The sequence below is a fragment of the Semicossyphus pulcher genome, unplaced genomic scaffold, assembly GCF_022749685.1.
Source record: "Semicossyphus pulcher isolate SPU_LCO1_2020_fin unplaced genomic scaffold, fSemPul1.0.p SCAF_6, whole genome shotgun sequence".
Classification (NCBI taxonomy): Eukaryota; Metazoa; Chordata; class Actinopteri; order Labriformes; family Labridae; genus Semicossyphus; species Semicossyphus pulcher.
Window position 1 is genome coordinate 13,156,412 of NW_027211737.1, and position 27,456 is coordinate 13,183,867.

At 43.0% G+C, this 27,456-nt stretch overlaps 1 protein-coding gene across 1 annotated transcript in view; it reads left to right on the top strand.

The window, feature by feature from the left end:
• Positions 1–46: 46 nt before the first annotated feature.
• fbxl17 (F-box and leucine-rich repeat protein 17) overlaps positions 47–27,456 on the top strand; it is a 256,289-nt gene continuing 228,879 nt past the window's right edge. Inside the window, exons 1-6 of the mRNA XM_069683066.1 lie at positions 47–134; positions 2,112–2,626; positions 3,747–4,133; positions 4,322–4,444; positions 4,612–4,869; positions 5,064–5,195. Of these exons, the coding sequence (XP_069539167.1) occupies positions 2,132–2,626; positions 3,747–4,133; positions 4,322–4,444; positions 4,612–4,869; positions 5,064–5,195 (1,395 nt within the window). The 5' untranslated portion in view covers positions 47–134; positions 2,112–2,131. The remainder of the gene's footprint in view (positions 135–2,111; positions 2,627–3,746; positions 4,134–4,321; positions 4,445–4,611; positions 4,870–5,063; positions 5,196–27,456) is intronic.

A 27,456-nucleotide genomic window follows, 5' to 3' on the forward strand; every position in this document is an offset into this window, starting at 1 on the left:
ACTACGCTAGTTCAGTAGCAGGTTTTCTTGCATCCCCGTCTCTATTTTCGGGACTTGTCAGCGCTCATCGTGACCGTGCAGCATCGCAGTATTATGCGAGCACCGTCCGGAGTGTGGGAGCACCGTGTGAAGTGGTGAGACATGATGTTTTATGTTGGGTCTATCACAGCTAACTTAGCATCAGTGATGGAGCAAGCTAGCCTGTCAGAAAACTGGGTTAGCAACCGAACAATGTCCTTTTCTTTAAATTAGGGTGTAAATATGTTGTCAAGTTGGAGCAAATGTTGCACATAAAGCTGTCGCGACTTCAGACCAAACACCACCGTCACGTTAATGTTGCTTTGTGTGTGTGTATGCTAAACAAATGACCACCTGTTCACTGTTTACATCTTTTCATACGCTAGCAACCAAACAAGGGGTCTTTGCCGTTTCCTTACAACACAGCAGTATAACAATAACAAATCTGCTATTTTATATTCTAACTAAATTAGGATTTAACATGTGGCATATTATGTTTTTATAACACAAATATTAAAAGTCAGTTGGCTCGACTGGAGGATAAACACTGCTCCAAAGCCTGCAGCTCCTTTGTTGTGTGCTGTAATGCACGTTTACTTACACTACTAATATCGTTGCTTTTTACAAACAAGAACAGTATTTGACAGTGATACTAAGCTTGGATGTTGCTGTGCTTTCTAGTAATGTGTACTACATGGGGGGAGGAGTGTAATGACAGTGTTGGCCACCATCGGTCTATTTTCAGCATCACATGCACTATGTTCACAGCTGTTTCAGTACATTCTGACTGTCCTTGACATTTTTAGGATAGGTTCACATTTTTAAGATCTATCTTATTTGTTTATTTTATTTGTTTATTCTCAGGGACAATGCATATTAATCAACATCACTGTAAATGTGCCAGTGTTAGCCAAAAGCATGATTTTCAACTGCTGTCCCTCGGCCTGGTGTAAAGTTGACTATTAAAACAACAAACAAAACACTCAATATATAAAAACAGAACAGAAGAACAGAAGATCATGCACAGTAGGACATATAAGCAACAATAAATACAACACAGTATTAAGCAAACAATCAGCAAATGATTGAGACATAACAACATAAAATCACATTACATTACAGAAGACAGGCAAGAGCATAGAGCGAGAGCAGACAGGGCAAGCATGCAGTGGCTAAGTATGGTGGCAGGTCTGGTTGTGTTTTGAGCCAGGTTTTAATATTATGTACAAGAGAACGGTAAGACTCACTGTAGCGTATGTTGAAAGGGAGGATGTTCAAAAACTGGGAAGCTCTTACTGTAAAAGCTGTCTGGCTGAAAGATGTTTTTCTCCTTGGGACAGCTTTGTCTCAGCTTACTCTTGATCTGGTTAATCTCTCACCAACAGTTTTTTGGGTCGTGTAAACGTAAATCTTAACACCATACTCATTGTGCAAATGTTTTTTGTGACAGCAGTTGTTCCTCATGCAAATGGGGTCTCTTTCTGACACAAGAGAAAAAGCAAATCAAGCCTTAAGTTTCAGGGTTTTTATGAAGTCACTCATTGTGTTCGTATCTCTCCAGCTTTAAATGTATTTTTATTTTTTATTAGTATGTACATTATATTAATTTGTTTTATTCAAGAGAATATTTTCGCATGAGGACCTTTTTCTTTACTTGTAGATGCAGGTCTCCACCTATAAAATCATATTAACTAGAGCCCTACTGATATATCCGCTGGCTGATATGGGCCCATCATGATACATCAGCATTGTCGTACATGCTTCCTAAAATGTCACACTACTTATTTGGGAACAGTACTTTTTTGTGTAGCTTTAATGTCTAAATATTGATAACTGTCGAGTACTTAATGTTACGTCTTACTGTCAAGGTAATCCTCTAAACTTTAAAGCCTTGATTAGGATTTTTGCATTGGATGTTTATGTATTCATAACTTTAGAACTTTATAAAATAGGGTTTAAAAGTATGGTACTTAGCATCATTTTGCTATTTGTGGCTAACCATTTATATACAAACGTTGACACCCAGTCCTGCTAGATGTTTATGATATTGCTCTGTCATATATTTGCTAATGGCCTGACTTCCTCTTTTTCAGAGTTTCCTTGAATCATCTATATGGGCCATCTTCTCTCGAAAAATGGTTACCGCCTGAAGAAGAGGACACGCAAGTTGCACCACAGGAAGAAGAAGAAGAGGAACTGTTTCCTGCAGCTGCCTTGCATGCTCTGCTTCATCGTCCACAGCAACAGCAGCGGTCTCGAAGACGACAGCGACCACTTGGAGGCCGGCGTTAACGGCAGCGGGTGCCGTCACAACAGCATCACAGGAATCAGTGTCCCTGGTGTGGGTGGAGTTGGCATCGGAGCAGCGGCTGCCTCAAAGCTCGCTGAGCGATACGCGACACTCGCATCACCTGAAGACTGCTCAAAGTTCCTGCTGTCACCTCGGGAGCTGGCTATCTGGGAGGGCCAAGGGAGGAGCCTTTTATCAGCTGTTCCTGCCAAACTGATCCCACCACCAGCTCTCTTTAGAACTGCTGGGGTGTCTGTGACCGTGCCCATACCTGTACCTGTGCCTGTGTCTGGCTGCAACAGCGACTACACTGAGATGGTAGGGAACTTGGGTACCAACTGTTTAAAGGGGGAGGGGGTATTATGCTAATTTCAAGCTTCATATTTCACTCTGTGATACCTGTGGAGTAGCTTAGCATAATTTACAGTACAATCATTTTTCTCACACTGGTGCTCTGTGCAGGCCCTCACACAGCGTCTGCCTGAGACGACTCAGTCAGCTCTGTCCCTTTAAGAAACCCCGCCCCTACAAGGCCACTTTCTTCTGATTGGCCAGCTCTCTTTAGCCTGCTGAGGCTGCACTTTGAGACGTCACAAAAGTGCAGCGTGTAGAGAAAACTGTGTGAAACCTGGTGTTCACAGCAGCCTGCAGACTGAGCTGAGAAGCCTGGGGATTACTCCAACATACTTTTACCTGCAGATTTGAAACGTCACCCACGCTTAGTCTGGACATCCAACATTGTAACATTATATATATGTCTTAAAATATGAAACAGCATGATACCCCCTCTTTAAGATACGGCATGAATCTATACACATGGCCCAAACGGCCACGACATAAGTGGTTAATTCATTACCCCCGATGGTGAACTATCAATTCAACTTAAATGTATTTAAGAACATAACTGAATGAAGGCAGCTCCATTATTTAAAGTGATATATGATACAAAAAGGCCAAATTTGAATCAGCTTAAATCTTAAATACTTATAATAGGCAGTATTATATAAATAGGCAGTATTCAGGCACGATAACCAATCACGTTAACTAGAAGCAGAGAAGGCTGAACAGTGGATATGTTAAAAAAGGGGGCAAAACTTAAGGAAATCATTTTATTGCTTTCCAACCTACATGCAAAAATGTCCAAGTGTTTAAATGATTAAACAGTTTTACACCATGACACATGGGGTTTTGTTTTTTAACAGAATTGTTGGAGGCAAACTTAGTAAAACGACTGTTTTATAATATTCTTATTGAGTATCCCAGGTCGGGCGTGCTGTTTTGTTTTGATGTTTCATTATGTGGGCGGTGTCGGCTTCTTCAACTGTATTTGTATTTAAAGGCTTTATAGTTCAATCTGTTCTGACTTGTCTGAAGAAAGTCTGGTTCCACCTGGCTGATGTATGTGTGTGTGTGTGTGTGTGTGTGTCTCTGATTGCAGGTGTGTAAGAGGAAGTGCTCAGAGGTGCAGAGGTGCACCCCCTGCAAGCAGCCCCGCTGCGCCTTTGCTGCTCCTGACGGAGGGCTGGAGAACGGAGGAGTGGGAGGTGGTGGGGGAGAGGCTGCCTCGAACTCTGAAACTGGCCACTGCCACCTTCCCCTCTGTCCACTTCCCTCCTCCTCTGCTTCTTCTTCCTCCTCTGCCTCCTCCTCCTCCTCCTCCTCACCTGCTGATGGCTGCTGTGGGTTGGGTCTTCATGCTGATTTGCCTCATAGTTCAGACTCGTCCCCCTGCTGCCTCCATCAATATGACGACTCCCAGGCGAGAAGTTCTGACGCTGCTGACCACTCAAGTATCAACCACCTGCCTTCCTCCATCCTTCTCAAGGTCAGACTCCAGCAATGTGTTTGCTTTTTCAAATAAGTACTGATGTTTTTTCTCCGGATTTAGACAAAGAAATATGCCAAAACATGAACCCAGAAATTTCTATTGATAAAAACATGATTTCTTTTTATGAATAAACCAAAGAATCTGAAATGTTTTGGTGCATTATTTTGGCCCTTGTCTCTATGCAGGTGCTCTCCCACTTGACAGTGAAGGAGCGCTGTCTGTGTGCCTCTCTGGTCTGTAAGTACTGGAGGGATCTCTGCTTGGACTTCCAGTTCTGGAAGCAAATCGACCTCAGTGGCCTACAACAAGTAAGCTAATTAAGTAGTGACATTCATCATCTGATACTTTTAAGATATTAAGATAATACTCCAATTTGTGTAATCAAATCTGTTACATGCCATTTAAACTTTCAGTGCAACCAATTGAATGAAAAAGATAGTTGTATGTGCTCACTTTATGTGTCCCTGTTCCCCAGGTAAACGACGATCTCCTAGTGAAAATCGCCTCTCGGAGGCAGAATGTGACAGAGATTAACATCTCAGATTGCAGAGGTGTCCATGACCACGGTGTGTCCTCTCTGGCCTCACACTGTCCTGGCCTGCAGAAGTACACAGCGTACCGCTGCAAGCAACTCGGTGACTCCTCTCTGGCGTCCTTGGCTACACACTGCCCTCTGCTGGTGAAGGTGCATGTGGGCAACCAGGACAAACTGACGGATGAGGCATTAAAAAAGGTGTGCATTTAAATCCCAAATGGAAACGCAACATATCCAAAGCCTCTTTCTACTTTGCTTGTGTGTCGTACACTTGTCTCATTTGTTCTCTTTAATCCCAAATAATAAGTATTAAGTAGTCTTACTCTAAAAAGCGTAGATTTGCAGTGTTTAACATTTCTTATAGTCATGTATTTCTCCTTTTTTGCCTTCAGATGGGCGCGTCCTGCAGTGAGCTGAAGGACATCCACTTGGGTCAGTGCTACGGCATCTCAGATGATGGCATGGTGGCCTTGGCCAGAGGATGCCGTAAACTCCAGAGACTCTACCTGCAAGAGAACAAAATGGTCAGTCCCACACATCTTGTTTAGTGTTTGTGCTTCTGTTTCTGCTCACACAGGAGCAAAAAGTCTGTGTGCATTGTTCTCATGTTGGCTCTACAGACGTACTCTTCTAAGCTATGTAGCGACCGCTAATATTCTGTGGTTATTCTGCGGTTATATCGGCAGAGCACTGCGGCCCTGTGTCTCACTGTTTGTCACTGTGGTGTGTACAGCTCAAAACTGTAAAGGCACCGTCAGCTTGATGGTATCAGGTTCAATTTACATCACTGTGAAGCTTTGTTCATTTCTCACATCTCTTAATCAGCTGTTGCAGACCTGCTTCTTCTCTTCTTTTCTTCTGTTCTTCACCACATATCCTGTGCAAGGAAGGAAGCATGCAAAGATCAGCCATCCGTGTTTGAGCTTGAGTCAGATCCCGACTCAGACGAGGAGCACCATTTGCTTTTAGCTTGTCTGGTAGCTGCTGACAGAGCGCTAGTTGTGAAACATAGAAAAAAGTGTTGGGTGGAAGTTTTGGTTGATGGTGGAAGGAAGCTCAGAGGTCTTGTTGACATCCCATAACAGCACACTCTACCTTTGCTGTCAATACTTTCTCTGAGCTGATGCAAACTTTCACTCTCTGTACTGACAAGATTTCAGGAAAGTGCACAGACATCTCCCAGTTCTGTACAGGAATGTGGAACACCTGTCGAATATCAAACATGGAAACACGTCTGTATGGTAAAAGCCACGTGTTTAAAGGGACATATCAGAAAGCACATTTTAGAATTAAGGGGGTCTTTGATATTTAGTATAATGACCAGGGGACAAAAAACACTTATTTTTCTTAATTATCATAAAATACACAAACATTTCTAGGTTTAATCTACAGATTCTCATGGCCCACTTGATAACCCTGTTGATGTGCTTGCTCTCGCTGCCTGTCTACCTACAAGTTTGAGTTGTGGGGGCTGTTTAAAGCCATGTGGTAGGGTAGGTAGCATTGGCTTAGGGTTACCCCCTACCCTAGCCTTAACCCCCATCTTCCTTGCTCTCTCATCTCTCCTCTCTTCCCTCATGAAAATGAGGGAGTCGGGGGGAGGTACAGAGTACAGCCTGATCCAGCGGGGTCACCCTGCCTCTGCCTTTCCCGTCTTCTTCCTAACACACCTCTCTCTATCCTTCTCTCTATTTTTCTCTTTTGTGTTTAATTCAAAACATTATTGTACTGTCGCCATTGTCGCTCACATGGTGGAGCCTGGGTCTTTTGAAGTTGGCAATGCTCCTTGGGTCGCGGTGACCACTAAGGGTCATGTGGCAGGTTGCTTATAGGTATTGAGATGAGGGCACAAGGGGAGGGGTTTCTTCACTGAGCGCTTATCCTTCATCATTAGGACACAAGCATCTTGTTTTTAACTCTAATATGAGGATCTGATCACATCCTGGCCATCCTAAATTTGTAATATTACAGTTTTATGAGGAAAATAATTCCTGAATCTGTTTGCTGATTGCTCCATCTCCAGCATCAGCAGGTACGTCAGGTTCACCACTAGATGTCACTGTTTCCCCAGTTTCTGAAGTCAGCTGATGTTGAATTGTGCATTTCTCCACCAAACGCTCACATACACATTCCCCCCTTTTACTCAATTTGACATTTAGTATTAGAATCTGATAGAAGCATGAATATTAATTTGGCACGTCTGTTTCTAAGCCCTTTTAAAAAGATCTTCCTTTCTGCACTCTTCCTGCTAATATTTCCTTGCAGCGCGTGAGTAATCATGACCTTGATGAATTAGTCTGCTTTAAGTTGTTAACAATAGCTCAGTTTGTTAAAACCCCATTCATCAACTTAATAGTATATGAAATTAGCGATTACCTCTGGGTGAGAGATTAATATTGCCGCAGATAACATTTCAGCGCAGCAGTATCAATTTCAGACGGTCATTTTTCAGACGTGAATTGGTCGCAGTTATTTTAGCTTCCTGTCATTAGTGTGCAGAGAAATGGCCCCAGCTTATATGGGAATTGTTATGTCTAGGCGCTCTGGCTGCTCGGCCCGAAATTGTCATTAAGTTTGCCAGGAATTAAGACGACCCAGAAACACTTACATTTTTCCACAGGGGCCATAAATTCTCTCTGACAGCTTGAAAGACTAACTGAGGGCGCTCTCTTCCAACTTCTCCGGAAAAATATGCTGTTGCTTTGCAGGAAAATTGTTGTAATTAGTCTCGGAACGAGTTTGGATGAAAGTGTTGGCACCAGAGATAGGCATAAAAATGTACAGGTGTGTTTTAATAAATGCGTCATTTAGAAGGATGTCAAATTATACACGCTGTTGGCTTTAATATTTAATCGTAAATATTGCATTACATAAAGAATTTAAAGTGACAATCTCAAAGATTTTCATGTAAATAAATGGCTGTTAAGTCGCTATCTATCACCGAATGAGGTAACACAATGGTGATGAAAGCCTTTGCATTTGCAGTATTACAGAGGGGTGGGTGTCTGGTACGACTTTCGTGGAAAGAATCACAAGTGGCGCCCAATTAGTGACGCGTTTTCCATCACCCAGCAGTGGTTGGTCTGCCAGAGAGGGTAGGCGGAGCTAAGCGGCTGCTTTCTCGATCTCTGCAAGTGTTGCGAGTAAACAGTAATCTACTATGGCTGAACAAACAAAGAAAAGATCGATGACTACAGATACAACTTCAAAAATAAGTGAAAATCCAAAGAAAAAGAAACAAATTTGTCAATCAGATGAAGGCAAACAGTCTAAAAAGGAAAGCGACCGTCAGCGAGGAAAATCAAGAGTTACAACCAGAGCCAACCGTGGACGTCACACATGCAGCACTGTCTGGATATCTGGGAAGTGTGCTCCCGCAATTACCGTTTATCGCCATTGATGCCGCCAAAGAGAACGAAACTGAGATCTTACCACTTTAACAGGTGACTCATCTATTTATACTTTGAGGATCTTATTTCACCCGAGGTCAGCTGTTTATAGACCGACTAAAAGGGTTTGAAGCAGCATAGAAAAGGCTTATCTGAGAGGTTTATGCACAAAAAAGGAATGGCTGAACATTCTTGTGTGAGCTGAACCTTTGTTCTCTACTTGAAATGATCCAGGAAACATCACTGAGAGATGGGCTTCTCGGTTTTTAGTGCGCTATAAATCGTGCAGTCCTGTGCACGTACAGCGAAAGCCTCTCTCCTCTCCTCCCCTCTCCTCTTCTCCGTTGGCTTTTGTGGCACAAGTATCCTGTCTCTGTCTCTCCTAATCAATCACAGATGAGGATGAGCCTTTCTCTCACTGTGATCTGCCCTCTTTCTCCTCCTCCTCTGAAATTGAATAATTGAATTGCTGCAGGATGCTTCTGTGTGGTCTATCGCTCGCCCTCTCTGCCATGCGCACACCCACGCACATTTTTTCCTCTCTTTCCTTCCCTTCTTCTCGTCTTAGTTGTGGTTTCAGTTCCACGCTGGAGGGTCTGTTCTCTGTGTTAAAGCCATATCTGGCTTTGTAGATGGTTAAATAGGTTTTAGTATTAGGCTGAGGGAAAGCCTTTGTAGCCTTAAGGAAACATTTAATCAGAGCTTGTACAAACATTAGTAATTCTGCTAATGTTGCACCACAAATTAAAACCACAAAAGTCTTGGTTGGTAATTAACTGAGGCGCAGTCGAGGTACGTTTCTGCGATGATGCAAGATGTGAAATCTCTCCGTCTAAAGGACAACACATAAATTCATGTCTTCATTATCACACTGAAGGGCACGTCTGTTGTCTGACAAATGACAGTTGGAAGTTGCCGAGGATGCATCCAGCAGCGACTTATTTACAGTTGACAAATTGACGCTCCCTCTTTCATTGCTTGTTAGCCCCGGGGCCAAATCAGCCCCGGGCTACAGATATCCCTGGACTAGGAGTGAGTGTTCTGTGAAAGGCAGGTGATTCCGGTGTCTCTGTGCCGCTCTCCCTCTGACACCTACCCTGCATCCTTTATTGGCGTTCATCCAGTATTTATGCCACAGTTGGTTATATTGCACCAGTTGCCTTTCAAGGCTGGTTTTCATCTTCTGAAGTGTTTTCTCCTCTCTCTCTCTCTCTCTCTCTCTCTCCCCATTCATATTCTGTTCTCTTCCACCACCTCGAAGGGCAAAGGCTCTGAGAATAGCAAATTCCCCTTTTCCTCATCTCTCTCTTCAATTTGCCGTAGGGGGCAAAGACAACCCTGAAAGTTTGACTCCGAGTTCTGTCAGTTTCAACCGGTGGACGAGTATGAGCTGCAAAGCGCTCTCGTCACCCGTCTCTCCGTGTCGGTAACCGTGCTCCAACGTTCCCTCCAATTAAACGCACTTCGGAATCTGCAAACATTTCTGCCATGGAAGCACTTTCCTTCTTTCTTTTCCGCTCTTAAAGAACAAAACTTTATCTGCTCTCCTGTCTTGTTAAAATCAAACAGTGTGCACTTAATTTTCCCGCATCGTGATGTGACGCTTCTTCCACCGGCTCATCTCAAAGACATTGTTCCTGCCTGCTCTCTCTTTCCCTCACTCTCTCTCTCTCTCACTCAGGCTCTGATTATTTACAGTTTTAATTAGTGCAAACTGTGGAAATGTAAGTGGAATTGGAGATGACCTAACATAGATTACCATGTGCCCCCAATTTAGGTGTAATTACCACTCTGCGTGTACAATCAGAGCTTCACTCCCGCGCTTTGTCTCTCTCTTACGTCGGCGTTTGGGATGGAAGAGTTTGTCTGTGGAACAACATGAAACGACGACCTGTCAGAGAGGATGGTGTTTCTTGGCTGGCGGTCAGTGGAGGAGGCTCTGATTGGCTGTCCGTCCGTCCAGCTTGTCAGTTGCCTGGTTTTGTCTGGCAGACGGCGAAGGCCAATCAAACATAATGGCAGATTTAACTGTATATTGACATTAGCTGATTCAATTAGCCAGATTAGAGGCGCTGCAGGGTCAAAGGAAGTGATAATGATAGCTGTCAGTTATTATGGGACGGACCTTTGACATAAAGCAACACACACTGAAACACACAGGGGCCTATTTAAAACACAGATGAATTGAGTAGCTGCCAGAGCTGGAAACTTTGTTCACGTATTTGACTGTAATTAGAGATAAAGAGAACTACTCTGACCAGCCACACACACACACACACACACACACACACACACAAACATTGTGCATCTACTCTTAAAGAGCCCCCCCCAATCCCCTCCGGACTCCATCGACAGGAGATTTAAGGATGTTGATTGTCAGATGTTGCACGATGCATTCAGTGTGTTTAATAGCTAATGGTGTGGGATTATGGTTGTCAAATGGAGGAAAAGCTCAGCTCCATGATTTTCCAAGCTTTCATGTCATCAAAAGTTCTTTCTTTGTCTTTTCATGTCTCTGTGGATTTCGGCATGTTCACTATGCCTAACTGTGCAGATAAGAGCGTTTCTTTTAACCATCTGTTTGTCCCAGCAGGGGAATTCCTAATAAATAGGCTTAAAGTGTTTTTACTTCTAAACTTTCCCTGCTTTCACTTTAATTTTTGGCTGACCGCCAGGGTCAGCCCTACACACGGGACTGAATGACGGTACTTTCAGAGCCGTAGAGAGAGAGAGTTGCGACATCGCAATGGCAGATCATGGAGCATATTGGACCTCCACTAACGTGACTCTCTGTCTATACGGCTCTGGATACTTTGTTTGGGGAGTAGGCGGGGCTGCTCATTCGCTGCTTGTCCGCTGTCCTCACCTGCTTTCAAACACGTTGTCATCGGCCTCATAAGGACAGTCCTTGTAACACATTGCCCACAAAAGCGCACATTGACCTGATGCGGTCAGCCACATACGAGGTTTTGACCTGGTCTTGCTCTAATTTATTTAAACTCATTTTTTCACCTAATTTCCAATTTTTTTTGTGCTCACTCCATTTCTGAATAAGTTCTATCATCACTGTTGGTATGTTGGCAGGTCCTTTGTTTGGAGCTGAAACAATAAGTAGATTAGTCACGTAACTATTTGATAGAAAATGGTTTAGCATCAATTCTAAAAATGGCTAATTTTGCATGAAGTAGTACTTTTTAAAGGGGGGGTATTGTGCTAATTGCAAGCTTCATATTTCACTCTGTGATACCTGTGGAGTAGCTTAGCATAATTTACAGTTAAACAAACTCATCATTTTTCTCACACTGGTGCTCTGTGCAGGCCCTCATACAGCCTCTGCCTGAAACGACTCGGTCAGCTCTGTCCCTTTAAAAAACCCCGCCCCTACAAGCCCACTTTCTTCTGATTGGCCAGCTCTCTTTAGCCTGCCTGGGGATTACTGTGAATATAAGACGCAGTCTGTTTTTTGGAGCTATCCCAGAGGGAAAAATGTTTTCTAGAGCTATGTATTACTATTTGTTATTTCAACACTATTTTAATTAATTTTAATTCAAAACACAAACAAAATACAGCCTACCATCTGTTTCCACCATGTCGCATTTGCAGTCCTGCTAGCTGCCGGTGCTGCAGCTAGGTTGATTGTTTTGAGGGTAGCGACTGCAATGATGATCATGACACACAACAGAAACAACAGAAAAACACAAAACAGCACTGCGTCATATTGGAAATAGGAGACGTTTTAGCGGCTTGGACCCGGAAACAGTTTAATGCAGAGGTGTGACATCACAACTTAGCGACCGGATAGCGCCATCATCTGGGTAAAATACTGTAACACAATAACATAACTCACCCTTCCCTTCTGTATTGGTATATTGATCACACCAGTATAGAGGACGCAGCCCACTTTTTAGATGAAAAAATTAAAAGTGCGTCTTAAACACTGAATTTTACGGCACTCCAACATACTTTTACCAACAGATGTGAAACTTCTACCACGGTTACTATGGACATCAAACATTGTAACATTATATATATGTCTTAAAATGTGATACAGCACAATAGCCCCTCTTTAAAGACGAGTAAAGCTACAGAGCAATAGTTTTACACTGTGGTCCCTATTTGTTTGTATCCTGCACAGCCGGATGCGGCATGGATGTAAACGGTGCAAAATATAAATTGGCCTTGCAGGTGTTTTATGAGGAAGGAAATTTGTTCATGATGTTTCTTACACCTCAGTGATATGTTTTCTTAAGTAACACCAAATGTAAACATCATTTTTCTGAGCTAAGTTTACATATATTGCCTTAGAGTCATTCATTAATAATAGAAATAACTGTCAGTTGCAGCCCTCACTGCCTGACTAAGTTGGATAAGAAGGACACAAGATAATTTTTTTAGTCATTCGCTCTTGAATTATTCCCCAAAAACTTTTATTTTCACTGTTACCTCTGCTTACATTCTCAGTGTGTAGTCTAAGCTCAGAGCGCATTCCTCTCTCCGATATCCTCCTCTTCATTGCTCTTTTGAAGTGCCTTCGTATCGATCCGTGTCCCCAAAAAGCTGCTCTGTGCGTATGTGTGGGTGTGTGTGTGTGTGTGTGGAGCGGTTGCTGATCAGCCTTTGCCTGAAGAGTAATCAGATGCATTAATGAGCTCTGACTTTAAGTTGGACAGCCGGCTGCACTCAGACACAGACATCGTCGATATGTTCCCCTCGCCGTCTGCTCAACAACAAAACAAGTCTTAAAGGAGGAGAAAGAAGGGAACAAAGTGAAAGCACCTCTGGAAATGTGAGTCTGTGAAGCTGGCCCCCGCAGTGATATTTAACCTTGCTGTACTGTTTGGTTTTCAACATTAGTTTCCCACATGAAAAGATCCAGCGTCAACATTTGGCATCTTTACCCCGACTTTTCAATAACACAGGTGAAATTACATTTTGAAAAAGGAGAAAGAGACCCTGGTGTGGCTGGATGCTCTTTGAGCCCCTGAGTGGCTCAAAGAAATGTTCAAAGTATTTAACTTGTGGACAGAAAACAAAGTCATGCCAATGACAAACATTGTAAGTGAGAATTTGGAAAGCAAATGTAGCTGGCTTTCTATTGTTGAACAGTGACAGGGTGCCAAAGATGACTTCTAAGTCTGCCAGAAATGTAGAGCAGCAGAAGTAGTGAGGGAGACTTGTGCCTGTAGTAGCAGTGGTAGTAGCAGCAGTAGAAGTAGCAGTAGTAGTTGCAGTAGCAGTACTATAAGGTTTTTGCTGTTAAATTTAAAACTAGAAAACTTATATTATTTACATACAATAAAATACACACAGAACCAGCTGCACTGTGCAATATAACCCTTAGTAGGCTGTCTATTAGATTGGCATCCACACTGTGCAGTATATACAGTATATTATTTAAAGTAATAATCTCAAACTTTTTCTTTTAAATAATGTCTGTTAAGTCACTGTCTATCGTTGTGAGGTAACACAATGGTGATTGAGTCTATGGCCCACTGATGAAAGCCTTTGCATTTGCAGTATATCGTATTTTTATTGACTGGGTGTCTGTGAAGAAGAAAAGAAATAGTTTGAAGATCAGAGTGGAGTAAGGGGACTTAAGTGTAGCTCTACTGATGGGCAAAAAATAAGTGGTTGGAAGATGGATAGCAGCAGTTGTGTTAGCATTTAGCAGTATTGTGTTGTATTTACAGTAGGCTCATATATGATGGTGTTTTGTTGATGTGTATTAAACGTTCTTTATGTTTTTTAACTTAAAGTATTTGAACTTTCTTGTATTTCAGGGTGTGGGTTATATATACATATACAGCAGGTTTGACCCCCGTCCTTAGCCCTTTGCTTCATCCCCCACTCCCTTCTTCCCATATTTCCTGTCTCTCTTCAGCTGTCCTATCTAATAACGACAAAATGCCCCAAAAATAATCTTAACCCCCCCCCCCCCCCCCCCCCCAAAAAAAAGTATTATTTTATTATTTGTTATTTTATTATAATGTTATTTATTTATTATTCATTTATTTGCTGGTCAATATTCATTTTAGCACCCCAGTAACATGGTACAAGACAAGGTCAGTTGACTAGTGAATATGCTAATTAATGTTCTTGCACTTTATGATGATTTTGACATAATGTGCTGGGATATGTTGTCAGATTTCTTAAGTTTCTTAATTTTCTTATTTTATTTATCTTAACCCTGAAGTATCCAAGTAATTTACATTGTGTAAATATGATTTTTCTTTGTTGTATTTGTGCTAATGATCCCCTATGCCTCACGTTGCTCCTTGAGGGACAGTGGTGTCCTTTAAATCTCATTAAAGTCATTAACTGTAAAAAAAACAGTAGCTCTGGATCAAAGATCAGATCAAATCACTTTTGTGACCTTATCAATAAGTACACACACGCCTCATTTAAAAACTATTTGTGTTAAACGAATACAGCAACTGTCATGTATACTGCTTTAGACAAACCAGTTCAAGACTTGGTTGCTGTTCCTGCTTTTCACCTGCAGAGGGTGTCGTAGGACTGGATAAGAGCAGTGATTGAGGAGGCATTCGAGTGTTTGTGCATGAAAGATCCAAACTGTTGTCAGAAATGTGCGAGTATTCATGAATAATTAAGTAACACAAATATCCTAAACACTGTTTATGTTCTTTGCGCTGTATTTACCTGGGTCAGGTAGTCGAGAGGAATTAAAAAGGAGTCTCTGTGAGGTGGTTGGATTTGGGCAGGAGCGGTGCTTTAAGACCTGTTGATGCTTGGGCTGTAATATTTCCCTGCACAAATGTAGAATTATAAAGTGGATGGTTGCTCTTTGCACCTTTCATGTCCTTTGACAGGCAGGTAATTTGAATATACTCTTGAGATGAAAAAAAAAAGTGTTTTCACACCTGTAGCCAGAAACTCTGAATGGCCTTTTCGCTTGTTATACATAATCTCCTCGCGCCGTAGACGTTGTAGCAGCACTCATCTTCATGACGTTATCAAGCATTCGCCCGCAGCAACCAGAGCAGCAGGAAAAGCACTGAGGAATGTTAATGCGAATGTGACTTCCATTTCCAATCCTCCTCTGCTCATTGCTTACTCTGGCTGAGCATGCGGAGGGGCTGCAGCCTGAGACGGGGGGTGAAGCTGAGATGAAACCCACGTTTAATTTGATCTTTTTTTACGCTTTAAACATGTTTTACTGGATGGTTTGTGTGCCGGCTGTGCAAAATGAATCCTGCCTTCGGGGCTAACGGCTCACTGCGGCTCCATTTCATACGCTGAGACTTTGTTGTACATTCAAAAGAGGAATAGTTATTGAGCTGCAACAATTAGCCAATTAGTTGTGAAGTATTAAATAAATCAACAACTATTTTGGGAACCACATTTAATGATTACAGCGTCTTTAATGTGAATATTTTCTGCTCTCACTCCTCTGAGTATCCTGTTGTGGACAACACAAGTTATTTGAGGACTTTATCTTGGTTTTGGCACTGATACACAGTTTCCACTTTTCTGACATTTTAAAGACCAAAACAACAAAACAATTAACAAAAAAATATATCGGCAGTGCAAGTGTCGCTAGTTGCAGCTCTGAGTTAAATGTTGGGTGGCGTAAGTAAGTGTAAAATGTATGGGGGCAAATAAAGGTCAAAAAGATTTTGCGCTCGCAAAATGATGTTTACAAATAATTTCAAAGCCTGCAGTTGCGTTTCATGTTTTGTGTGCATGTGAAAAAATTTGCATCCTAAATTTATGAATGTGTAAAAAAATTACAAATTTGTGAATTTGTAAACAAGCTTTGCAGGTGTAGAAAGTATTTATGTTTGTGTACTAGTGCTGATGTTCGATTATTCCTTCTAATAAAACACATAGGTTCGAACTATTCAAATATATTTTTGCGCAATATATCCAGAGAGGACATACCAATTCAACGGCAGACAAATTTACTTGCAAATATATCTAATATAAACGTAAACACACCTTTTAAAAGATAAACATAGGCTTCTTACGCCCTGCAAAATAAACAAAATAATTAGGTTACGGTAGAACGGACATTCAACGCTCCGAGCGAGCTGTGCTGTGACAGGTAGAATTATTAAAACATTATTAAACATAAACATGTCTTTTAAAAAACATACCTATACCAGTCTGTTATGCTGGGAATGAGAATCTCTCTCTCCGGCCGGGCTGGGATTTGAACTCTCCACCATCATTAGCACACACCTCACGGTTGTTGTATTAGCTCATTTCAGCGAGACTAAAGTTAATTATTCACGTCTCGTGACGTTGTGTGCATTCAAAGATGCTCCGTAACCAAGAGAGTGCGCATGAGGCCATACAAGAATACACGAGAACACAAGAGACGGCCGAGGTTGGGTTGATTTTTTTTCACAATCAATATGAAGTTTAATAACGGAATATCCGTTTCTTTTACTACACTTCGGTTATATATTAAAATGTGTAGCTGAAATTTGTGCAACAATATTTTCAACTTTGAGATTTCACAAAGTCTCAGTTACAGACACACAAATTTCCTATCTGCATGTGTGTACCTGAAGTTACAAGCACAAATTTTGACCGTTTCTTTACGCCAATCGGCTCGCCTCCATGTTGTCTTCTGTCCATCCAATCAGAGGAAGCTAAACAGTCCAATCAGGGTGCAACTGATTCTAGTGTGTGCGTTCCTGTTACTTTGACACGTTGGCCGTGTGTGTGTGACTTAAATTGAATACTTTTGTGACTTTTGTGACTTTTGGTTGGACAATTAATAACATCACCCTGGGCTCAAGGATATTGTGATGGGCACACTCAAAGTTTTGGAGGTTTTCTAGACCAATCGAGAAACTAATTGATAGATTAATGAAAATAAAAAGCTGTATTTGTCCTTCTGTCTTTTTTAAGTCTGTTTTTTTGTGACCTTGTGGACATTTTCAAACCAGCGATTCTACTTTCTCTGTTGGAACAAATCTGAATGTGGTAGTTTTGGTTGTTGGTCTTCCCTGCCAGCCAGCGGCACGTTACAAAGGTTTTGGCCACACTAACTTTTTGACAATCCATTTTGGTGAAAAGAATTTGGCAGCCGTTCCCCGTCCTGAGGGCCAGTTCTGCGCCCTGACCTGGCCGGTGTTTAAAGAGCATCGCTTTAGAGGCCCTCTGTTTATCCAGCTCCAGACAGCCGTAGCTCCTGACACCCAGCCAGAGATGTCACCATGATTCATGGCCCTTTCCGACACCTCGCTCACGCCTTTTACTCTTCTTAATCTTCTTTGCGCTCTTTCCCCTTCCTCTCCCCTCCTCTCCCTCGCTCTGATGATGAGTTTTCCTTTTGTTTGAGATGGGCAGGAATGATGTCATCATTTTAAAGGAGCCAGGACGGAGGCCTCGCCTGTGGCCCAGTGGACCGGTGTGTGTGCATCATGATGAATGGGCCTCCTTTGGGATGCTCTTCTGTGCTGCGCTGTGGAGGAAAGACAGAAATGTAAAGAAGCAAAGGAGACTTAGAGAAAAGATAAACTTCCACTTTAGAGATTTTATGATACCAATTTTCCTTCCAGAAACAGATTCTCATACCAGGACTTGAGCGTTGGTCGACAGCGAGTACATCTCTTTTGCTAGCTTTGGCTAACATAACACTCTATGCTAGCACCACGCTGGTGTTGTTATAAAGGGATAATGATAATTTGCCTGAAACCAGTCGTTGTTATCGGATCGGTGTGTTGACTGACGTACTTGCCGATATCCGATACCACAGTTGAGACACTTGCAGGCCAATACCGATACTGGTATTTGTATCAGATCAACTTAGCTTCCTTTTCAGCTTAATTTAAACTTTTTACACTCCTCCCATCACTCCACCCCTCTCTCAAACTAACCATATCCTCCCTCCCCCTCCCCTCCCCTCCGTCTCTCCGTGATTGAGAGGCCGACACAGCTCTAATCGCTGCCTTCATTAGAGATGATTGATAACAGACAGAAAGGTGTGTCTCCGTATGAACGTCTAAAAGTGTCGTGTCGTCCACTATCTCGCCCTCCACTAGACGTCACCCTTCTGCCCACCCCCCCACCCCCGCTTTGTGATGCATTCAGGGGCCTGTGGTAGCAGCAGCGGTTCAATACTCGGGGTAATGAATGTGTTTAATAAGCACAGCGGGTCGATGGGCTTAATGAAGGTGTGACAGAGGATGGGCCTGCAGAACGCGGCTGTAACGAGACTCTAACGAGCCTCTGGGGTTAACAAGGTCACGCTGTAATCGGGATTCCCTCACCTGTACGGTTTCTGTCCGTCTCCCCGCTCTTGTTTAGTACTGTACATCTGTTTTTCCCTCTATTGGTTTGTCCTCATGACTCTTTCATTCCCGTCTGTCTCCTGTTCTCTCTCTCTCTTCTTTGTACATTTTTCTTCCTTTCTGTCGATCTCTCCGCCTGTTGGCCTCCGTCTCGCTGCAGCTTGTCCATCTTCTCAAGGACGACCCGCCTGAGGAATGCTGACTGAAATGGTCTGCAGTTGTGCGAGCCCTTTTTTTTTCTCTTCTTAGAAGCGGCTTTCTAAGAGGCCTGCCAGGCTATTTCCGGAGGCTCGGAGCATATATTGTAGCGCGTCCTGACGTCAGAGAAACCTCTCTGTTCCTGAGACAGACAGCTGCAGATCACACTGCTCTACTTCTCTTGATGTGTCTTTAGTTTACAGCTAACTGTGTTTGTTTGCGGTCAACTGTTGGTTAAAATCAGATTTTTCGCTATTGCAGATTTAACTGATACTTTTAAATATACTGATAAATATTTTAATTCATATTAAAGTAATAATCTCAAAGACTTTCGCAGATAAAAAATCACAAGCGGCGCCCAGTTAGTGACGCGTTTTCCATCAGCCAGCAGTGGTTGGTCTGCCAGAGAGGGTAGGCGGAGCTAAGCGGCTGCTTTTCCGGTCTCTGCAAGTGTTGCGAGTAAACAGTAATCTACTATGACTGAACAAACAAAGAAAAAGGAAAATCAAGAGTTACAACCGTTACAAAGGGAGCCAGCCGTAGACGTCTGGTTTTCTGGGAAGTGTGCTCCCGCAAATGCCGTTTATCGCCATTAGATGCCGCCAAATACAACAAAACAGAGATCTTTGAGATTATAACTTTAATATGTAAATAACACCTTTAAAATGTAACTGAACGGCACTGTTTTCTTTGGAAATCAGGGAAATAACTGCTGCTGTATCTTTTAAAACTTGACAACAAACTTTTAAAAATGTTAGAAACTTGTTGCATGAAGTGCAAACATTTGCGGGGCATTTTACTGTTGGACAAATTTGTAATTTTTTTTGTGCTTATATCTTAAATGTTTCTCTATTTTGTCAGTAGGAAACGGCATGGTTAGAATTGCACTATAGCATGTATTTTTACACAGGATATTGCTTGTCGTAGTATTTTTTTACTTGCTGTTGTGCAGCCACAATTGTGGACTTCAGAGAACTCAAGGGCTGTGATTTGTTCTGTTTCCTTCTCAGGCTGCTCCTGTTTTGCTGCTGCCTGTAACTCGAGACAACATGTTGCTTCTCTCATGTTGCGAGGAGGAGTTTTTTATTTTTGAGTACAAATGTAACTTTGCAGGGTAGAGTTTGTACATTTTTTCCCCTTCCTGGCGAGTTCACTCACTTGTCCGCTGACGGACTTGCAGGGGGAGTTGGTTGAACTGAGATTGAATGAAGGATTTCTATTTCCTAAAACTGTTCAGCGCAGCACAATATTGTTTTTCTGCACTCGTACTGAAGTATGTCATAGGTGGCGGTGGTGGGTGTTATAAGCCTCTGAGTTTTTCATCTGAGTGAGATTGAGATGCTTTCAGTGTGTCATTGACTGGTGGTTACTGTATAATCAGTCCAGAGTGTCATCAAGGGCTGCTTTAATTAAAAAATTGATATTTTTAATACTTATGTGACCAAACATGTTAATAATGTCCTCCAAATGAATCATTATCCACAGCCTTAGCAATAGTAATATGGAGCCTTAGATGGATATGTGGTAGTCTGTTAGAAGAGAAGACATATTTTATTATAGGGGAAATTCAATTGTATGTTTTTACAAGCATGCTACACACACAGCCCCGTAATACACACATGCACAGACAGGACTCTCTCCATTAATGGAGAGATGTCAGAGTGAGGGGGCTGCACATGGACATGCGCCCCGAGAAGGATTCTGTTCCTTGTTTAAGGACACCTCGAGCGCCCAGGCAAGGAACTATCCCAATTCCACACTTGGGCCGTGCTGGGGAAAGAACCAGCCACCCTCCAGTTCCCAAGCCAAGTCCCTACAGGCTGAGCCACCGTCACCCACTACTTATCACGACATTAAACATCATTGTTTGACAGTGACACAAGTCATTTTATGCTGCTCTACTTTGTAATGACAAATACAAGAAATGGTTAAAAAATGACAAATGATTCATGTTTATGTCACCATCAGCTTTAGTAGGAACTAGGGGTGAGACAAAATATTGATATCACAATATATTGTCGTCCCGATTGGTGTTCCCCCTGCGATTCCCACCCCTAGTAGGAACCTTGCCAATGTATGCTGACACAGTTCAGCTAAACCAGAAAGTTGACTTTAAATAGCTTTCAGGTGAGCAGCATGACGGCCATCTGTTAAAGCAGTACCTGATTTGTATTTTATAGTGTGTTAACGTCAAGAAAATGCCTTTGTTTCTACATTAATGTGTCTGCCATCTAACAAAAGGGCCTCAACAACAGGAAGTATGTTGTGTCTCCATTACTTGTAGTATTTTGTTGCACCAACAAGAGCTGCTTCTTCTGAGGATTTTCTTCCACTTTCTGCTCAACTTCAATTTTACTTACACTTTAAATTTCCTCACTTGTCTCTTAAGAGTTGATTTTCTTACGTGTTTCAGAACATTTCAGGAAGTCACATCTGTAACGTGAGAGTTTCTACAAGCACGTAGTTCCACCTCGTTTAATTTCAAAATAAAAGTCTGTGTTTCTTTGACATATTTTGATCTTACGGTTCAAGCTAATTTCAAGTTTGTGTTGCATGTCCAAATATTCTTCCACTTGTCCACTTGTAATATAATTTGAAAAATAATGCTAAACTCTGCAGCGGTTTTCCTCCCCTCCATCAGCACACCACCCACTCCTGCCCCTCTTTGACTAGCAGCCATTACTCTCTGCTTCCCCTCTCTCTCTCTCCTGCACCAGTATTTCACCAGCCGAAAAAGTGTGACTTCCTGAACCTCACATTTCTTCGCCCGGCGTTGCCAGAGTGCAGCACCGTTATGAGATATAGCATGGAGACAAGCAATCGATTAATGGTGCACTTAGCCGGGCTAATTAACAGCTATGTAGAAGTGGAGAAAGCATCAGGCAGCAGTGAGGAGGTAGTTTCCCCATCGCTGAGACCCTGGATAACCTTTTGGAGCGTAGATCACTTTACATCAACGGTTGCAGGTCCTAGCTGCTTCATGGACAGCTTTCACATTGCTCTGGGTCAGCTTTGATACTGGGAAGGGTTGCACAGGTCGCTGAGGTGAACAGAAGTTAGATTGACGTTGTTGCAGCTATGAAAACATATTGTTTGTGTCTTTGTAGGACTAGAAGAGCTTTTGATAGTTGTCTTTTAAGCGTACTAACAAATTAAAACTCAGAATTTCCTCCTTGTTTTCCTCCTCTCTTTCAAACTGCCTCCCTCCTTCGAGAGCCACACTGACACCAACAGCAGATTCTGTTGTCACCTGCCACTCCACGTACCGTCTCCCTCCTCTCTCCTTGAAACTTCTCTCCCCTCCTCTCTCCCTCTCTCATCCTCTCCCTTTGCTCCTCTCCTCTGCTCCTACCTGATCCACCTCAGAGTGTGAATTTGGCTCAGCTAAATTAGCTCTCAATTAAAAGTGAATTTGGTGAAAATGAGCGGCTCCAGAGGGCGCAGATAAAAAGGAGAAGCCACAGCCGAAGGGGGTTCGCCCGGCTGCCTGCCTGTGCCGTGCCCGGCTGCGTCGTGTATTTTGGCGCATGCAAAGTAAATTATGTGTGTTGTTGTTGAGTGAAGGCGGCTGATTTGCATTTAGATAAATCCCTGTGGATGTGCGGCTGTCATTGAGATGCAGGGGGCTGAATCCAGTGGCCCCCCACCCAGGCGCTACTACCTGCAGGCGAGGATTTCTCTCTGTGTGTGTGTGTGTCTGTGAGCTCTTAGCATGCTGTTCTACCTGGAGCATTTGCCCCACTTTTCCAGACAGCAGTGACGGGATGAAAATATGAGCCATTACCAGAAACACAGGTGTGTGCCTGCTCAAAATGAATTTGTAGATGACCTTTTTATGCCGGCACAGGACTAAATTTATGACTAATAAGAACCGACTGCACACAACTGGCTGCCGCTGCATCCCATTACACAGGCTGTTGTTGAAGCAGTGTGTTCTGGAGGGTGTGGCTGTTAAATTTTCACATCTGTCCTTCATCACTTCAAATTCATAAAGACACAAGATCTCTGCTGGGAGTTAGTGTTTTACGCATTTCCATTCCTTACTCATGTATGAAGCCCACCCCTACACTTAGAGGCTTTTAACTATGAGACGGGTAAAACCCAGGGTCACAATCACGCTGTTAATGTCATAATTCCATTAAAACAATGTGTGCTAAAGTTCAAAGTACTAAAAGTTTGAGTTGTTACTTTGGCAAAAAGTAGCATCGAGCCATCAGACACCGGCTCAGTTGTTGTTGTTGTCGGCGTTTGTGCCGGATGGTGTGGTTCACCGCTCTGGGCCCGCTGATGGATCGGCAGAGGGGGAGGCGGCTTGCTGCTGATTGACAGTCAGGGCTGAGTGTGGGCAGATGGGCTGTGGTGGCTGTAAATATGAAGCCTGTGTGACAGGTGAAGGTCAGTGTGGTGGGAGGTAGAGGAGCAGCTGAGCCTGGTGGGAGAATGATGTGTGCTGCGTGTGTGTGTGTGCATGTGTATGTGTGAGAGAGACGGAGAGAGCGAGCTAGCTCACACATGTCTGTTTGATATTAGTTGCATGTTTTTGCGACATATTTTCCTTCACATCATTATAACTGTTTGCTTCAGCATAGCTTTGAGCTGTTGTAGACAGTTTGATATTAGGCCAAACACTGGACCAGACTTTTATAAAGAGCCTTACCACTAGGTGTTGCACTTGACCCAGCAGCCTCTCCAGAGTGTGACATGATGGGACTGTAAGAAGGGCGAGTCGACTCCAGTCCACTTGGCGTCGTCTGACTGGCTAGACATGTGTGGAGGAGAGAGTAGGGATGACCTGCGGCAAAGGGCTAAGGGTTGATATCAAACCTGGGGCAATTGTGGCAAGGACTCAGCCTCTGTTGAAGTGTTTCTAAGCTGGTTTGCCAGCTATCAATAAACACAAAATAAGAAAAGTCGAGGTAGATGGCAGGCATGAGTCTGGCTCTGTTCGAGGTTTCTGCCTGTTAAAAGGAAGTTTTTCCTGCCACTGTGCCGAATGTTGCTAAGTAGTGCTCATGGTGGACTCATGTTGGGTCTCTCTCTAAATAACAAAGAGTACGGTCTACACCTGCTCTTTTTGTAAAGTGTCTTGAGATAACTGTGGTTATGATTTGGCGCTATACCAATAAAATGTGATTGATTGATTGATTGAAAAGGAAGCAGAGTCGTCTTTAAATCTGAAAGTTTTGTCCCATTTACGGTCCTTGACGCAGCGGCCACAGGCTCGACTCCCGCCATCGGCCCTTTGCTGCACGTCATCCCTCCACTCTTTTCACCCAATATTTCCTGTCTATCTTCAGCTGTCCTGCCAATAAAGGCAAAAATGCACAAAAAACAATCTAAAGAAATATAGCCTTATATAGCCTAGATGCAGTTTTTTTATTTGCCACAGAGGTGAATTCCCCTCGAGTGGCTTTTTTAGTCCATTTTTGAATGAACATAATATTATGTTAATTATGTTTATTGGTTATAACTAAATATACAATTTGATTTAGCGCCATGACGCTGTTGTGACTCTTTGTCAAAGCATGTCATAATTACAAATGTCATAATTACCTGATTCTCGCTCGCACATCAGACCGAAATCAAAACAGTTTATATTTGATCAACTGTGTTGTCACCTTCTTTCTTTCATTCTTCGTTTTTAGATTATTATTTTGGGCTTTTTGCCTTTATTCATAGCACAGCTGAAGAGAGACAGGAAATGTGGGGAGAAGAGAGAGTGGGGGATGACATGCATCAAATGACCGGCAGACTGGGACTCGAACCTGTGATCGGTGCGTCGAGGACTGTAGCCTCTGTACACGGGGCGCCTGCTCCACCAACAGAGCTAAACCAGCACCCCATTATCCCCTTACATCTGAAGATAAGTTTCTGTAGGCTGCTATACAGTGTCCTATTTCCCCTGTCCCTTTCTTCTCTTGCCTTATCTGAGCTGTATTGATAGAAATGGTAATCTTAAACTTATTGCCCCTCTCTCACCGTGTGTCTCTGCAGGCTAATGGTATTCAGGGAACTCTTTGCTCTTCCTCCCCTCTTACTGTACCTTCCTCCATTGATCTCTTTCTCTTCCTCTGTAAATCCCTCTCTTCCATGGGTAATCCATTGCGATGTTCCCATGTCTGCTGGAGCCGTGCCAGAGTAGCGTGGGATTACTACAGACACACACTATATATACACAAACTTTGTGTGGGGTACCAGAGAAATGTGCCCAGGGATGTCCGTGTAGGCTGCAGAGGGCCGATCTGGTCTGGAGGGAGTCTCCTGTGTGGCACTGGGTCAGGGAAACCTTCCTTCCTCCTCCTACAGGGTTGTAACGAGGGAGGGTGATTCACTGAGGCCTCTTGGACACTTTCTCACACTCCTGTTTGAGAGTGTGACGGTGTGTCCTGTTTAAAGGGGGTTGTTAAGTTTGGTAAATAAGTTGGTCAGAGCGGGTCTTGTTAATGGGAGTACTCAGGAATGATGCTTAATGATTATTTTAATATGAGGGCTCCGGCCTGCCAGAGCCGATCATGAGGCCCGCACTGAACCCTGTCATAGTAGAACATAAAGTGCACAAAGTGTGAATTAAAGGAAGCAACATAAACTGTGCCTGCTTTACTTTATGATGACCTCATCCCACAACAAACACATGAACTTTAACGCTCAACACTTTTACTTTTACAGCCTATTATGCAATTAAATGCTCCCCACAGAATGCAAACTAGCCTACAACTAAGCTACTGTCAATCACAGACAATCGGTAACTATCCAAAAGCAAGAACAACATGGCCAGAGCAAACTGCAACAGCTTAAATCTGACTGGACAGATCAGTTTTGCTTTATTTTAGCAGACAACACCAATGCAGATATATGACTACGCATGCACCCAGTTTTAATGCAAACTAACCTGCAGTATCAGATCACCACAAACAAAAACAAAGCAGATCTTTCTGTTTCTGCTTTTTGCAAATCAACATCAACACAACCAGCTTGACATGAGAAAGACTCCAATGGACTTTGGAAAATGTATGTTAGAGGACAACTCAATGTTGTTATATCAAGTTGTTTACAGTGTTACAATTTTGTTACGAATGCTACAACGCTTTTTTTCAAAGCGGCGTACATCTGAGAGTTAATGCAACACAAGCAACGATCAAGACAGGAGGGAACGAAGTCAGTAAGTGCCAACAAACAGCTTCAAGTGCGATCGGACACTGGTGCTGACAGGCAGTGCACAGGGCGTATCAATATCGTTAAGGTCAGAGGTGTTCATAAAGAGCTGGGTCTTTAGCTTCTTCTTAAAGGGGCACAGGGACTCTCGGGAGCTCGTTCCACCACCGGGGGACTACTGAGGAGAAGAGTCTAGCGACTTCGGGCCCTGCTGTGATGGGAGTACCAGGCGCCTCTCATTGGCAGAGCGTGGTGGGCGGGAGGGAGTGTAGACCTGGATGAGCGCGTTCAGGTAGGCAGGAGCCGTTTTTGTTGCTGTTTTGTGAGCGAACAGGGTTTTGAATTTGATGCAAGCGGCGACTGGGAGCCAGTAAGTTATGTCTTAATAACAACTTCAAATGTTGACACTTTTTAAGAAATTGTAATTTTGCCAATTTGGTTGTTACTCCAGATAACATGAACATGATGTGTGAGCTTATTAGACTTTAATGGAGCCAGGTTTGCAAAAGAGAAGGTGGGCATAAACCTGAGAACTGAGCTGAGGAGCTAACTTTGCCCAAATAACATTATTCATTAATTATATTATTTATAACAGAATTTAGCTGAAAACCTTTTGTAACAAAAGAAGAAATTGTGTTTCAGTGAGATGCAATAAACTACCAGAGTTACTCTTTATGACCCGGAGATGCATAACAAACCTACAAAACAGATGTGATCATGTTTGCAGGAAGTTATTTCATCTATTGAAACTCACCTGTCGTGAACAATTTAAAATTAGCCGGCTAACATTAGCTCTGTGTTCCCTCATGCACTTCTGGAAGCAGATACCAAAAAAAGATCTTTGCCTCATTATGTGAGAGATTTTGTCAACCATGTAACCATGGTATGTATATGGTGGTAACACAGCATTATATAGTGTGTGGTGGCGCTCTTCCTACTTCTTTAGATGACAGTATATGAGAGGACAGGGTTGAGGGAGGTTTGCTGACTGGGAAAATTAAAGAGTTCTCCACCGCTATATGGGATTCAGCAAGATCAGGTAGAGACAGTCATGACTCTGTGTGTGTGTGTGTGTGTGTGTGTGTGTGTGCAGTCTCATCCTGCCTTTTTATTTTACTTCCTCCTCCTCCTCCCCTCCTCTCTCCTCTCTGTCTTTCTCCCAGTAATAAAGCAGAGTATTTATTTCCCCCTCTCCTGCTCTCAGGTCTCTTAAAGGGAGCTCGGGACCGAGCTGATATTAGACAGTATGTGTGTGTGTGTGTGTGTTTGTACGTGCGACAGTATGTGTGTGTGTGTGTGTTCTCTCACTCTCACGCTGTGCTGTCTGCTTGTCTCATCACCCATCCCAGACGTACAGTTGCGTCTTCTTGCGTGCTAACACACCGAGATTGAAAGTTGCTGATTCTGAGCCGGGGGGACTCGTAGAGTGGAGGCCTCTGGCGGGGGCTGATTGAGCTGTGCTGAGCCGAGGTAGAAAAGTTACAGTAGCATGCTATTACCTGCCAGCGCCGACCGACTTTATTAGCATTGCAGATACGCTCTGGCAGAACTCAGCGCAGCCAAGCAAATAATTTTATGACTGTGGTCCACGAGGGAGTTAAAGGCTAAAAAGGTTTGTCTCATTCATGTCAACTAGACTCCAATTGTGGGCTCTCTTCGGGCGCTTGCTTTACAAAGAGATGCATCTTGTTTCCTCATGTGTAAGTATGTGCAAGAGCCCTTTAATTAACAATACTCTGGGATCAATCATTGTGACTTGGCCACACATGGAAACACTTACC